This window comes from Alligator sinensis, unplaced genomic scaffold (assembly GCF_000455745.1).
Source record: "Alligator sinensis unplaced genomic scaffold, ASM45574v1 scaffold264_1, whole genome shotgun sequence".
In the NCBI taxonomy this organism is placed as follows: domain Eukaryota; kingdom Metazoa; phylum Chordata; order Crocodylia; family Alligatoridae; genus Alligator; species Alligator sinensis.
In genome coordinates, this window is record NW_005841831.1 from 4,681,197 (window position 1) to 4,696,589 (window position 15,393).

At 48.6% G+C, this 15,393-nt stretch overlaps 1 protein-coding gene across 1 annotated transcript in view; it reads left to right on the top strand.

Moving 5' to 3' along the window:
- LOC102386961 (zinc finger protein 436-like) overlaps window positions 1-11,570 on the top strand; it is a 22,177-nt gene extending 10,607 nt beyond the window's left edge. Inside the window, exon 4 of the mRNA XM_006014810.3 lies at window positions 1,413-11,570. Coding sequence (XP_006014872.1) covers window positions 1,413-2,887 — 1,475 coding nt within the window. The 3' untranslated portion in view covers window positions 2,888-11,570. The remainder of the gene's footprint in view (window positions 1-1,412) is intronic.
- Window positions 11,571-15,393: the final 3,823 nt, after the last annotated feature.

The window sequence follows — 15,393 nt, forward strand, 5'->3', positions numbered from 1 at the left end:
CAGCAGGGGGTGTCATGTCTGCCCTGATGCACCGAACTTGCTACATTTAGATGCAGATAGGGTTCCTTGGGGTCCTATGGGCTAGAATTTCCATTCTTATTCAGTAGTGTAAGAGTTGAAACCTCAGCCCAAAGTGGCCATAAGTCTATAAAACTCTTTGGCAGGGCATGATGAGACCTGTATTGCTCTATGGTAGTTCTCATGGTGAGAAGTTGTCTTGGGACCTATCAGGGACTGTGCCATAGCAAAGCTGGACCTCTCCTACTCACTGTTGTTAGTTCCCCCTGCTTAGTTGGAACTGGAAATTCACTTCATAATAGAGAGTGGAATAAAAGCAGTGTTTAATCAGTACCTTGGGCTGTATTATAGAGCTTTCAGGTGAGGGTGAGATTCACATCCTCTCTACTCTGAGAGAGATAAACTTATCATTGTGTATACCAGTATCTCCCTCTTTCTGCAGCCCTGGCCCTGAGACCTAGGGTCTGTGTGTAGGTTAACCCCAAAGCCTTTGTCCTAGTACAGGTTCCTCTGACATCTAGGACTTGTCACCAGAGGAAAGCCCTGTGGGCTCATTCCCCAGACCAGAAACTTCTCTGCCATCAGGTAGGAAGCAGAGCTCTGCTCCTTCCAGAAAAGAGTAATAGACAGCGAGAGAAAGAAAAGAGAGTTGGAGAGCTCATTTCAGGCCTGGTTCATCAACTGCAAATTCTCCTCTCCCAGAACTTTTCCTTGAGGCACAAGGTCTGACAAACTTCAGGTCTTTTTTTTTTTTTTTCTTTTATTCCAAGCAGACCTTAAGCCTTGCTTATACCAGAGCTGTGATCTGGCCCAGTGCGAGTAGTGCTTGACAGCCCCATATACCCATACTAGCCAACACACACTTCAGACCTGGAAATTGGCCAATGAGGCTGTTTTAATCTTGTCCTCAGGTGCTGTTCTCAGGACTCCTAGAGACGGAGAGCTTGAGAACAAATATTGGGGATGAAGCCCAAACAGCCTCACTGGTAAAATTTATAGGTCTATAATACAACAGTGACCTTGAGCTGGGAGAGGGAATGCTCGGTGGTGGCTGGGGCCAGGCTGGCTGCAACCTCTGGACTGCCCCCTCTAAATGGACATGGGACTGGTGGGCACAGACCCTGGCTGTTATACCTCTGAGTTCTCCCTGGCCAGATGAGACTTGGATTTGGAACAGAGCCATTGGGAATCTGAGTCTGAAATTTGTTAGGGAATGCACAGCACACTGACCTCCATCCCCAGCTTTGAGACCACTTGGAATTAGGCCTCTTATATGCACCCAGGTGCCAAGATCTGGCCCTGCTCTGGGGCATGTCCGAGCCAGGTAGAATAGCAGTGCTTTCCTTTTGCCAGTGGCACAAGAACTAATTTCTGGGTTCCTTTTATCCATCCAGCACATACTGGGATGGTGAGCAGAGCGGACCAGTGGCCTCCTGAGGAAGATCCTGCAAATCTGGAGGTGGTTTCAACCAGGAACCAGCTACCTATGGCATGGGAACAGAGAGCAGCTGAGCTCCAAAAGAGTCTGACATATAGGGAAGGATTCAAGAGACAGAGAGACTCCAGGAGCTATGAGAGCAGGACTCGCAGAGGCGAAGTGTTGTATATATGTGGAGAGTGTGGTGAGAGCTTTGGGGACCAACAGGAGCTGAGGGTGCACCGGGAGACCCACAAGAGGGAGATGGTCCACCCCTGCACGGAGTGTGGGAAGAGCTTCCGTTATAAATCCTGTCTCATCAAACACCAGAGAATGCACTCGGGGAAGGGCCCCCACCTCTGCCTTCATTGTGGGAAGAGCTTCATCCAGCTGTCTTGCTTCCAAGTGCACTGTCATATGCACTCTGGGGAAAAGATGTACCCATGTACTGATTGCGGGAAGCGCTTCAACAACCCATCCCACCTCCAAGTACACCAGCGTATCCACACCGGGGAGAAGCCGTACCGTTGTGGCAACTGTGGGAGGAGCTTCACACAGAGCTCTGCTCTCACCACACACCAGCGCGTCCACACTGGGGAGAAGCCATATCATTGCCCTGAGTGTGGAAAAAGCTTCCGGCAGAGCTCTGCTCTAGCCCAGCACCAGTATGTCCACACTGGAGAGAAGCCCTACTGCTGCCCTGAGTGTGGGAAAAGCTTCAACCACCCATCCCACCTGCGAGTCCACCGGCGCCTCCACACGGGGGAGAAGCCACACCTCTGCCCTGTGTGTGGGAGGAGTTTCAGTGATCCATCCTATCTCCGAGTCCACCTGCGCACGCACACAGGGGAGAAACCCTACCACTGCCCAGAGTGTGGGAAGAGCTTTGCCCGCCCGGATCTCCTCCGTGTCCATGTGCTCACACACACAGGGAAGAAGCCATATAGCTGTGCCCAGTGTGGGAAAAGTTTCACCCGCCCAGCCTTCCTCCGAGCCCACTTGCACGTCCACAGTGGAGAGAAGCCATACCGGTGTGCCGAGTGTGGGAAGAGCTTCCATGATCCATCTCACCTCCGGCTCCATGGGCGCATACACACAGGGGAGAAGCCATATCACTGTGTAGAATGTGGGAAGAGCTTCAACAGCCCGTCCCACCTCCGTGTCCACCAGTACGTTCACACTGGGGAGAAGCCATACAGCTGTGCTGAGTGTGGGAAGAACTTTGGCAGCCCGTCCTATCTCCGTGTGCACCAGCGCATCCACACTGGAGAGAAGCCATGCCACTGTGCCAAATGTGGGATGAGCTTCAGGGATCACTCAGCTCTTAACAAGCACCAGCGAACCCACAGACCAGACCCTAGCCATTCGACAGGGGCCAGTTTCTGCCAGCTCTTGCCTCATCCTCTTCCCCACAGCCTGTACCCTGAACTGGGGGTGGGAGAAATGTCCTGAAATGTCCCCCACCTCCCCATTCACCAGACCCTGGGTTTGCATGGCCCTGGGCACAGGGATGTTCTCTCAGCAATCGAGGACCCAATAGTGGGGTTAATGAACTGAAGCTGGGATACAGGAGATGACTGGGCTCAAGGATACACTTCAGGAGCTCTGGTTTCTCCCAGCTCTGTTATCCATATTTCAACATCCAAGGACCCTTCTTCAAGTCCCACTACTGCAGGGTTGAGGAAGAGGAGGAACAAGACAGATTTTATTCACTTTCATTTGGCTGATCAAGCCACTAGTCTTCAAGTTGTGTCCATAGTAATGCTATGGTCCTTTTCACTGTGTAGTAGTCCTCCTCTCAGTGGTCTGTTACTGTGTGGTAATGCCGTGCTCTATCAGGCTTTCTTGTGGAAGGATCTTAGGTGGGAACCATAAGATTAAAGTGTGGGTGATCTTTCTTACCCAATTTAATTTAACTGCAAGATAGATTAAGGGGAAGGTGGGGGTAAGGCTGCCTTGAGGCTGAAGTAAGAGAAGGAGAAAACTTTCCCACAGTAACTGTGTTCTGCCAGAGCGTGAGAATCTCTCCAGCAAACACCATCCCAGGAGCCAACTGCAAAGAGCATGGAGCCATTCAGATAGTAGCGTGCACAGCCCATACATCTTTCCCCCTCCCCCCAAAGGGTTCAAGGTGATGTAGTTCTCTGAACAGACTCAGGTGCCCACTTTGTGGGGGAGGGGGACATGAACATGAATAAGAGCCATTGCCACTGGTGTATTTGGGATAATTGCTGGTTTTGTGGACATAATTATGGTAGTCTGGGAAGGTTTTGCATACGGTGGTTTGTAGGGTGCCATCCAAGATATGAATTGTGATTATCTAGAAAGTTGATATTTATTAATGTAAAAATATTCTGGTGCAAGTTTGATCAAGGGGTGCTAGTTGTTGAACCTATAGTGGAAATCAGTGAGTCCAACTGTTCGATTCAGGTGATGAAAATCATTTATGTTTACCTGGTTAAGAGTGCAGGTTTGATTGTTGAAAATGAAGCTGCTCTGTGTGAGGATTAAATGGACATGAAGTTGCAGATCTAACTGTAGTCTGTTTTCTAGTAGATATTTCAGGCAGGCAGCTGTGTCTTCATGGTGTGGAATATTAGTGTACAGGGTGCTGACATCCATGGGTGCAAGTATGGCCTTCTCAGGAAGGTAGATGATAATCTCAGTTTTGTTGAGGAAGTCTGTTGTCTTGCAGAAAAGTTGCTCTTTGGGTGACAAGTGGTTTTAGGATAGTTTCTGTGAACTCTGCTACTCTTCAGTGAGGGTACCATGGTTGGATCATATAATGGTCTACCAAAGTCATCTTATTCGTGGATTTTTAGGAGTATATAGAAAGCTCGTGGAGGTGGAGAGTGGGGGATAAGTGGAAGTAGTTTTTCCTTAAACTGGTACAGAAAGGGTTTAATAATACACTCCAGTTCCAGAGTAAATACTGGTGGGAGAACCTCCTGAAGTTCTTCGTAGTAACTGGTGTTACAGCTTTGTCCAATGGTTTGATTTACTATTTCAGTGTTGGATCTTAGGGACTATATAACCTTTCTTTCTGAGAGAGAGAGGGAGAGAGAGGTTATCGCTATCCTGGCTTTTCTTCAGGATCTGCTGTTAGCTTTCTTCCTGAAACAGTCAGTGAAATAGTCCAGCATGTGATTCGCTCTGCTGGGAAGTGTTTAATCCAATGTGATTTTGTTGTTGTTGTTTGTTTTTATCTGTTGTGGCAAGAAAGTTGTCAGAGGTGGTTCTGTCCTGGTTGTGGAAGTATTTTCAGGCAAAGTCTGCAGAACAATTCTTCTAATTCTCCAAATATTAGTATCTTGTCAAGTTGTTCCTTTGGGCAGAAGTTCAAGGCCTTTGAAGAGCACAGATACTTCCAAGTGGGATGAGGAGGGTGTTAATGATGTAGGTGTTCTAGGTGATGCTGTTTTGATTCTTCCCGGCATTGCTGGTGTGCTGCCTATGAGGACTTCTGTTGTGGTAGCCAATTCCCCTTTTTTCTTCTTAAGCTGGATGGCTGTCATCAGGTATTTTTGGTGGTATGTTTGGGTCTGCTGTATAGTAATCATTTATGTCTCTAGGTTGATCTGTCTTAAGTAGCATAAGTAAGTATTGTTACCAGACTTTAATATTAGACTTCATAAGAAATCCTAAAATGCTTAGACAGCAATAGTTTGTTCTCTGAAGAGAGTCTGAGCACAGCGATTTGCAATTTCAAGCATGCAACAAACAACAGAAAAACTCTGCCTAAGCTAAGACACAGCCCAATAAGACACAGTAACAACATACAATTTAGCCTAACTTCAAATGTAACATAAGCCAAAAAGACAACAGAAAGCCTTGCATAGATATTATGTAATCCTGAGGGAAGAACGTCTAATTGCAGCCAGGTTTTTGGAAGGTCTTTCTGGGAATCTGCAGATCTGGGCAGGTGAGGAGGAGATCCCACAGACCTCATCTTTACCTGGGTTCTCTTATAGGTGATCCGTGCCACCTCCTCTCCGTTTAGTGCCTTGATAATAGTATGCTTTTTACATCTGCCATGTATCACATACCTCTCATAACTCACATGTTCAATGTCTTTGTCTCTTCTCAGGTATTCCAGCCTCTCACCTCTTAGGTTCCGCTTTGAAATGTAAATGTAGCTCCCTGCATGTAGCTTTAGAATCAGTAAAAAGGTTTGCAATCATTATGATTGTGCCAGGCCTTTGCTAACATATCCTGTTTTAAGTTTATCCCTTTTAGAGTAGGTTAGATGAATAAAATGTTTTCTCAGTTTTTCTGTGCAGGAGAACCTCAGTTGTGCTGCATATATGGAGTTGTGAGTGTTGGCTAAAAGTTGCAGATGAGTCTCCTTGGAATGATGTTAGGTTTCTTGTACAAGCTTAAGAAAATGTCATGCACTCTGCCTTCTCTTTTCTTTAGGTTTTGGATTTTCTATGTGAGCAGTAGACTTCTATATCTTCCATGTTATGGTGGTGTTAAAGTGATGATGTAACCATAATGGTCAAGAAATTATGTGAGGGGCAAGTATTTTTGTGGGTGGTATCTTCTATTGGACCAGCTGCATGGTTGAGCTTTTCTCCCAGACCCGAAAAAGAATGCCGTGTATTTGAAAGCTTGTCCCAAGTAATTAGGGAAGACTTTATCATTGCCTGCCACCTCTTGCCTCCTGGGATTGCTGCTTGGCATAACTGCTGCTCCACCGCTCAGTGGTCATGCCACCCCATTGCTCCACGGTCTGGATCAGTGTGGAGGTCATGTCACTTGCTGCCGTCACCACTATCACAGCTTTGGGGATCGCAACCTCAGGTTTGCCAACACTGCTGCTGTTCTTGAGAGCACCACTGCACTTGCCTCCTGACTCAGAGGATCGCCGCTAGGTTAGCTGCCCTGTGGCCACCACGGCTGTCACTGCATCACACAGGGGAGTTCTGCTTTTGGGACCACTGCTGCCAACCTGTGGAGCAATGCTAAGATGTAGCCTTTTGAAATCACTGCTCTGCTGCTTGCTTTGAGGAGTGCTGCATGGGGTTGTCACTTGTGCTGCTCACCACTCTGGGTTGTTGTCTGCTGTTGCTTTGTAAGTGCTTCTGGGATCTCTAGCTGCTGGTACAGAGAGCACCCCTTCTGAGATGTTAGCTCTTGGTCTCAGTGCCACAACTCAGTTGTCTATTACTATTGAAGGTCTTACCAGCCTCAGTAAGAATGCCTTCAAAGGAGGACTCCACAGTGTAGTCTCCTTGGGCTCTCTCCCTTTAAAAAAAAAAATCATGTGTTGTTGGACTTAACTCAGGGTACAGTGTGTTCTCACATCCCCATGATCCCTATGCAGCTGAGATCAGGATATGCACGTGCTGACTGACCCCGAGATCAGGATTCTCTTTGTACAGATCCCACATGAGAAACCTGCTAGGGCGCCCACTAGGAGATGTGCCAGTGCTTGGAAGGAGCTGGGAGAAATGTGTAGGTGCTTGGGTGATAAGAACCTTGTGGGAATTGGGTGCCTAGATGGGGCCTGGAGATCTGATTCCATTGTGCCCAGTTAAACACTGGACTGGCCTTTTAAGATGGGGGAAACTCTGCTGCGTATATTCTGGGTGCAGAGAATGAGTGGTGAGGGGGTGGGAAGGATCAATGACTGGGGGAGATAAAAGGGCAGCCTGAGGCTAGACAAAGGACCAAGGGTGTTGGGATTAGGGGTTAGGGGATGGGTTGGAATTGGTGGGTGGGCATGGATGTGGTTGTTGGGGTTGAGGGGAGTGGGGGTGGAGTAGAGGTTAGGGTTGCAATAAAGGGGTTAGGAGTTAAGTGTTAGGATTAGGGTTTCCTCCTGAATATTTGGGACCAATATAGAATATGTAGATATTGTATCCTTTTTATTAAGTTTATAGATACTGACAACTTCATTTTTGCAGTCATTGCCTAATTTTCTTTGTATGTATGCATATACTCTCCATCTTTGCTGAATGAACAAAATCAAATCTAAGTGTCTTACCAGGACCAGCCACTGGCTGTCACTGCTGCTCCTGGCTAAGCGAGCAGCCCTTTGCAGTACCCAAACCACTGGATGTTACTGCTGCTCCATATAGGGATTAAAACACAGCCTTTGCTGGCCTCTAAGTGGACCCCAAGTGTCACTGCTGCCCCACATGGAGGTGAGGATGTAATTCACCCTGCCTAGTCTAACTAGAAGTGGTGCAATCACTAGGAAAAAATGTTTATTTATTAATTTGCAATAAAGGGACTGAACACCAAGGTCAAAGATCAGTCACTAGTGTTGTTTCAGGTATCAGGCCCCAGTCTCTCTTCCCCAAACCCCATGTCCTTTTAACATGCTGGTTTCTACAGATTCCTTATCCTCTGCGTGTGTTTGGTTTGTGTGGGGACTTGCCTGAGTGTGAAGCAGGGTTGTGAGAATGAATAGGGATAGGAGGGAATATGAGGGAAGGCATAAGCATAATCCTGTGGGCTATAGCATAACAATAACAATGGAAACAGCCCTCTGCCCCATTTGAGAGGGCAAACCTTGACTCCCTAGTACAGCATGCCTTCTAGCCTGGGTACCTTGTGAGATCCCTGAGCCTCACTACTCCTATGAGCAGCAAAACAGACAGTCAAGCATCCCTGGGTGGCTCTACAATCTACCTGTAGGCACCAACTCCTTTTTATGGAGGAGGTGATTGTGTGTTATAAAGTGAAGTTGGATTGGGTAGAAGGGTGTTCTTTTAGACCAGAGGCAGCAGAGTAGGGTGGGAGCAGCCTGGACTGCTTTTGAAATTGGGGGATTTGGAAGCAGACTGTTTTGCTGTACATTCTTTTAAAATTGTTTGCTTCTGTAACTTTTGTCTCTTATTGGAACCTGCCCTGAGCCTTTATTGGGCAGGGTGTCATATCAATCAAATCAATCATTTCTCTCCAGACAGGACTTGAATCGAGGCTCCCAGATTCCAGAAGCCATTTTCTTGCCCATAAGACAACTAGGGCAGGGTGGGAGTCGATACAAGTGTGCAATTATTTCTCAACTTTAAGCCTCTGCTGACGTGCCTCCTTCAAGGACCTGATTGTCTGGGACTTTTGCTGGGGAAGGGAGAGCAGAAGTTTGTTGGTCACTTGCTGTCACCAAGGACACTCAAGATTTTCTTATCTTTGCAACATTAGTGGGAAGAAGAAATAATTCAGTCAGAGACTTGCTCTGTAGTTCATGGTTCTGACATGCTGCTGGCAACCCTGAGGGCTGGTTCATTATGGAGGTAGACCCTCTAGAATTACTAAATCGCCCTGTCTTGGTACACCACCAAAAGACATGGGAACACTAAAGGGAGCAGCAGGGACCTGGGAATGAGGGGAAATAAGGGCTGGAGCTAAAAGCTCAGGAGGTGGACAGAAAACTAAAGAGCAGAGACCTGAGGCAACATGAGGCCTCCACACTTTCCGATTTGCCTTGCTGCAGCCCATGGATTTCTATTTTTTTTTCTTTTTTTCCTCTGCTGTTTATGAAGTTAATCACTACTGGGGCTATGAACAGTGTATACAACAGTGAAAGCAGGCTCTAGGACAGTGAACTAAATCCCCCTATACAGGCTGGCTGCAAAAGCGAGAGTAGTTCCAAAAGTAGCCACAAATGGGCAGTGTGTTGGGCAGGAAGGAGGGTAATTTCCCCTGTCATTTGGTGATGATAATGAATGCATAGAGCAAGCTAAGTAGCACTATTCCTTGACAGTGCTGCTTAATTTGAAGTGCCATGTGGGCAAGTGCCCTTTATGTGTTAGAAGGCAGTCTATCCACAATGCACTTGGGGATGCTGATCAGGAACACAGCTTTCTGTGGAAGCATGACCAAGGTGTGTTTGGAAAGGGGAGCCTCAAAGGTAGAGGTCATTTTCTCCTAGTAATGGAGCTGGATAGTTCCCAGTGCATTTCTCTGAACCCTTTTGAAATGAGCCTGAAGGGCAGAAACCAGGAGATCTCAATGGTTCATGGTAGGTGACCTGGCTTCAGCTATGGGATATGTTGCTTGCAATAGTGGGGGGCTGCATTCAACACCCCATGAGGACCCTTCTAGCCTTATGCCAGCTGAGACAAGAGCCTGAGCCTCTCTACTCTGATAATGTATTTGAAGCCAAAAAGTCCGGTTCAGTGTCTATTGAGATCTGCATGAGTTGAGTTAGTAAGAACAGAGCTCCAAGATTACCCCCCAGCCTCTGAATGGTGGAGCTGAGCACATGTCTAGGTCACTGGCTTGTGTCATACTTGTGTCTCTTTTGATGGTTAGTGTTAGTGTAGCTATAATCCCTGCAAGGGTGCTACTTGAGAGTGCTTGACAAGGGAGGCTAATGTCATTATCCCCACTTTGCTACTGGGCACAACACAGAACCAGCTGGCTGCAAGTGAACAGGGAGCTAGAAGCCAAAGGCTAGGAGCACTCATAGCAGAGCTAGCTGATCTGCAGGTAGGACAACAGGACAGAGCCTAGCCTGGGTCGCAAGGATGTTGCTAGAAAAGAAGTTGCAGGCTGCTATGGAGACCAGCTGTCAGGCCCTGATGAGAAACCCCTGAAAGGGGTTGGGGAAGTCACCTGACCGAAGGAGCAAGGCTTGGGGAAGCATATAAACCCAGGACTTGAATCAGGCAGACAGTCTGGCCTTGGAGATGGTTTAGGAAAGGGCTCCAGAGGGGGAGGAGCTTCTGAGATATACTGCTGCTCCCCTGGACAGGCAGGTAGATTGCTGCTAGCTGGCAGTGGAGTCGGGCTCAGGGTAGGGGAAAGTATTGCGAGTCAGCAGAGGACCTGATGGTTGCGGTTCAGACCCAGTGAGAATCTGTGTTACGGCTTAGTTTTATGTTATAGTTAAACCAGTGGACTGGGTTGGGGACTGACAGGGGAGGTAGGAGTCCCATTATAGTATGTGAAACTTGGGCCTGCCAGGGCAGAGCACAAGTTGCAGCGTAGCCTGAGAGAACCAGGGCCAGGAGCCCAGTGAGAAAGACAGGGCCGGGGTCAAAGGACCCAGCACCTGAGAGGGGCAGTGGCTAGGGTCACAGCCCCAAGACTAACAAGGCATATAGAAGCCAGCTGAGGCAGGAGATGAAACTAGGGCTGAGTGCAAGCGACTCATCTGGGGGGTGCCCGGCATGAGGGGCACCCCAGAAGGGAAGGGAGTAGCATGTGCCCCGGATCTGTGTGCGGGGCAGGGTGGGCTGCCACTGTGGGCTGAGGCTACGGGACTGTGCCGGGCTGTTCCCAAGGGGGCAGGGGGCTGGGCCATGCTGCCCTTGGGGCATGTAGCAGCAGCACTGGGAGGGGAGGTTTGGGGGGACTACGGCAAATGTTGGGGTGGCTGCAGCATTCCCCCCCAACTGTAGCCTCCCTCCCAGTGCCACCGCTGCCTGCCCTGAGTGCAGCCCGACTCAGCCCCCCGCCGGAAAGAGTCTGGCGCTGCCCCAGCCCACAGCGACAGCCTGCCCTTGCCCTGCATGCAGATCTGGGGGCACAGACCCTCCATGCCCTCCTGGGGTGCGTGTAGCAGCAGGAGCAGCACCCCCTGGACCCAGCCCCACTCCCTCCCTCACTGCTACATGCACACCCCTTCGCACCCCTGCTGCATCCACCCAGAGCCCATGGCCAGGCTTCCTTGAGGCCCTACACACTGCCCTGAGTTTGGGGAGGCTCAGCCCCATTAGCCCTGGCCTTCTGCTGCCTATGGGACTAGGTCAAGAATGGCTTTTCCTCTTGTAGTCCTGCTCCAGGAAACAGTCTTTTATAATGTCAAGAAATTTGGTCTCAGCCTAATGGCCTGATTTTTAGATTGACCCAATCTATTTTTGTATAGTTGAAGTCACTCGTTATTACTGTTTTCTGCTTTCACAGCCTCTCAACTCCCTTTCTAGATTGCTGCTGTCATCCTGGTCAAGGGGTCAATAGTGTATCCCTAGATGTACTTTTTTTTCCTACTGAAACATAGAATTTCTATCCAAAGAGTCTATGCCACCTCTTTTATCAGTTGAAAAATCTAGCCTATGTAATTTGATGCAGTCTTTGATGTAGAATGCCACTCCTGTATGACCTATTCCATCATTCCTGTATAATTTATATCTTGATATTACAACATCCCATTGATTTCCGCCCCACCCGCCCCCCTCATTCCAGCATGTTCCAGAGATACCTATTAGGCCTGTGCAAAGTGGCTAGTATTAACTTCAGATTTGGATTCGGCCAATTTGGGGGACAGTGATTCAATTCAGTGATTCGAATCACTGTCTTGAATCGAATTGTCCGAATCTGATTGGGAGATTTGGCTGCTGCTGGATCTGCGAATCACACAGGCCCCATCCGGTCTCCCAGCCCTGCATGGCCCTAGCTCCTGGCTCTTTGAGAAAAAAAAGCCCCAACTCACCGGCTCCTGCTCAGTGGGCTTCCCGCTGCCCCATGCTGCGTGTGGGGGCTGTCACCTGCCCCCTGCCCCACCATGGCTGCTTCAGCTGGTGCTGCATGTGGGGGCTGTCACGAGCCCCTTGATCCCAGCCCCACCATGGCTGCTTCAGCTGGTGCTGCTCCTGCAGTGTGGGGCAGTGGAGGACAGCGGGGATCGCCCCGCTGACCTAGCAGCACCCAGTGAGTGGGGGCTTTTTTTTTAAACAACTGGGAGCTGAAGCAGGCGGAGCAGCCAGGGGCAGGGCTGGGGGAGCAGGCAGGGGATGGGGCCTGGCAGGGGTTCCCCCATGGTCCCTTCCCTCTCCTCCTCCAGCCTCCCTTCCCCCACCCCTACTTATCAGCATGGAATCCAGGTCCAACTCCCTGCTGCAGCCAGCGGGGACTGCCCAAATCGCCAAAGCTCTCCAAATCTTTTCCGAATCGATACAGAGAGCTTCAAATCAATTTGGACCTTGTAATTGGTCCCCTGATTTGATTCGGTGGCCGAATCGCCGAATCTGAATCAGCACCCAAAGCTTTGCACAGCCCTACCTATTCTGTCAAAATCATTATTTACTGCTAAGCATTCCAGTTCCCCCACCTTTGATCTTAGATGTCTAGCATTAGTATGTAAACCTGGCACACAGCACTACCTGCGTGCCACGTCCAAGTGTTGAAATCCTGGGATGCCCAGTAGCATAACCCTCACTTAGCTCTCCTAGCAGGGCCCCTTTTACACTTACAAACCCTTTGCAACCACCAATATAATTATTTACAAAATTTTCATTATATACAATTCAACTATATACAGAATAAGATGCAACTAAAGCAGATACAAATTACAAATTGCTACCAAAATAATACTATATATAGTACACAAAAAGCGCACTGGTAGTACAGAGATTGTCACTTGGGTGCCTGTGGGGTTCATAAACAGTCTGGGACAGCTTCATTTTGCTCTGAGTGTAGGGTCCCTGTTAGGACATATTTCCTTTGCCCCAGTACAGCATCTCCACAGAGACAACCCTCATCGTGGTGCACTTCTGGTCAGGTAAGCAACCCTGCCATGTCTGTTACGAGTATAAAACCACATGTACTGGAGCATAAAATTATGATCCTCCTCCTGCAACTTCTTCTGAGACCACTGTTGCTGAAGCTGGAGCTGATAGAGCATTCACTGTTGCTGGCACATTCCAGGCATTTTAGCACAGCCCCAAAATCCGTTTCTAGTGTCTGATGGCTAAAGCCTCCCTCATTCTCCAACATCCGTAAGTCAGTTGTCTAGCCTACTGGCTTCCTCAGGTGGGTTTTCCTTCACAAGGAACTCCTCAGCCTGGCTGGCTTCCTCAGGTGGGTTTTTCCTTCACAAGGAACTCCTCAGCCTGTCCTCCCAAATAAAACACAGTCTTTAAGCAACAAACAAAGCAACCGGTACGCAAAACCAAACTCTCCTGGACTGCCCTGGGCACTAGGGGCATGTCTACAGTGCACTTTAATGCGCCTTAGCCTATTTTAATGCAGATTAAAGTGTCACAAAAAAACCATGCTTTTTAGCTAATGCACATTAAGGCTAGGGACAGACATTACACATAAACCAGTTTAAGTGATCAGAACTGGTTTAAGCCTGTAACAAAACATAAATTCAGTGCACATTAACCAGTTTCAAAAAGGCTGAACTGGTTTAAGATTCATAGATGCTGGGGTTGGAAGGGAATCAGCGAGTCTGACCCCCTGCCCTGGGCAGGAAAGAGCGCTGGGGTCAGATGATCCCAGCCAGGTGCCTATCCAACCTTCTCTTAAAGACCCCCAAGTTAGGGGAGAGCACCACCTCCCTTGGAAGCCCATTCCAAATTTTGGCCACCCTTACTGTGAAGAAGTTCTTTCTGATGTCTAGCCTAAATCTGCTCTCTGTAAGTTTATGCCCATTGTTCCTTGTTACCCCAAGAGGCATCCTGGTGAACAGAGCATCTCCGATTCCTTGCTGTGCCCGCCTAATGAATTTGTAGGAGGCCACAAGATCACCTCTCAGTCTTCACTTGCAGAGGCTGAAGAGGTCCAGGTCCCTTAGTCTCTCCTCATAGGGTTTGGCCTGTAAACCCTTAACCATATAAGTGGCCCTCCTCTGGACCCTCTTGAGGTTATCCACATCCTTCTTAAAGTACAGCGCCCAAAGCTGTATGCAGTACTCCAACTGCTGTCTGACCAACCCCGTATAGAGGGGAAGTATCACCTCCTTGGTTCTTTTTGTCACACACCTGCTGATGCACGATAAAGCGTGGTTAGCTTTGCTGCTGATTTCATCATACTGATGACTTATGTTCATCTTGGAGTCCACTATGACTCCAAGATCCCTTTCTGCTTCTGTGCTGCTGAGAGGGTCATTTCCCAGCCAGTAGATAAACCTGGTTGAATGTAGTATCAGACTTAACTGATTTGGATGAAACCAGTTTATGCAATGTCTATCCCAGACCCCTTCCTAGTTTAAATTAAACCAGAGTCCCCCACCCCTCTCTCCTCCTTACCCAGAACTCTGAGGGAGACTGCAGGCACAGCAGGATCTGCCTGGCTTCCTCTCTGCTCAAGCCACTCAAACCCTGTGGCTTTATCAGACTGCTGATGGTTTGCAGCCCTGTCAGATTTGCAGACAGGGAGAGGGAGATTAAAAAGCTCAGTATCATCAACAAATGCATGCACTGCCCCTCCTCTCCCTTTGCCTCAGAGTGCTAGCCTGAGGCAGGGGTCTGGCAACACTCCCCCCCCTTGAGCAGCGAGTGAGGGAAAAGCCTGGGATGGTGCAGGCAGGGTGGGGGTTTAAACCCCTCCCTAATCAGAGCATCCTCCTAAGGCCTAGTCATGCCTCAGCTCAGCACTGTAAAAGGGAAGGGAGGGCTGATCTAGCGTCCCCCAGCTTCTAGCCTGAGCTAGATTTCTTCACTCCAGAGAGGATGTCTGTATGGTTACAAACCGGTTCAGCCTAGCCAGGTTAGACTAACCTGCAAAGATTTAATCAATTCAGGGTCAGGCTTTTTGAATGTCTGTCCCTAGCTTAAAACAGGCTAATGCACATTTTTCTAGTATGTCACAATGGAGGGCATTTATAAACAAGCCTTTCTGTCCTGCGATGCACCAGAGATCCACCACTTTGGACTAGACTCAATTAATTGAGTTTGCTCTGCATGCATGCTGATGTGCACTGCACTGTGCTGTGTGCAGTTGTATAAGTGGTGAAATCCACGTCAGTGTGCAGGAAATGGCAGTGGAGCGCTTTTGAACTAAAGCACCTCCAAGGTGTTTTAGTTCAAAAGCGCACTGCCACCATTTTCTTCATGCTGACACGCATTTCACCATTTACACAACTGCACGTGGCACAGCACCGGGCGCTTTTCAAAGCGCCCAGCGCTGTGGAGCTTACATATGTAAAAAAGCCTGGAGTTACTAGATTTAATGTGCATTACCTAAAGTGCATTAATGAACATGTAAAATATACTAGAGGGGAATTGTTTGGCTTTGGTACCAGAACAGCAACCTGGTCCCCCAGTCACAGCGTGCTTCCT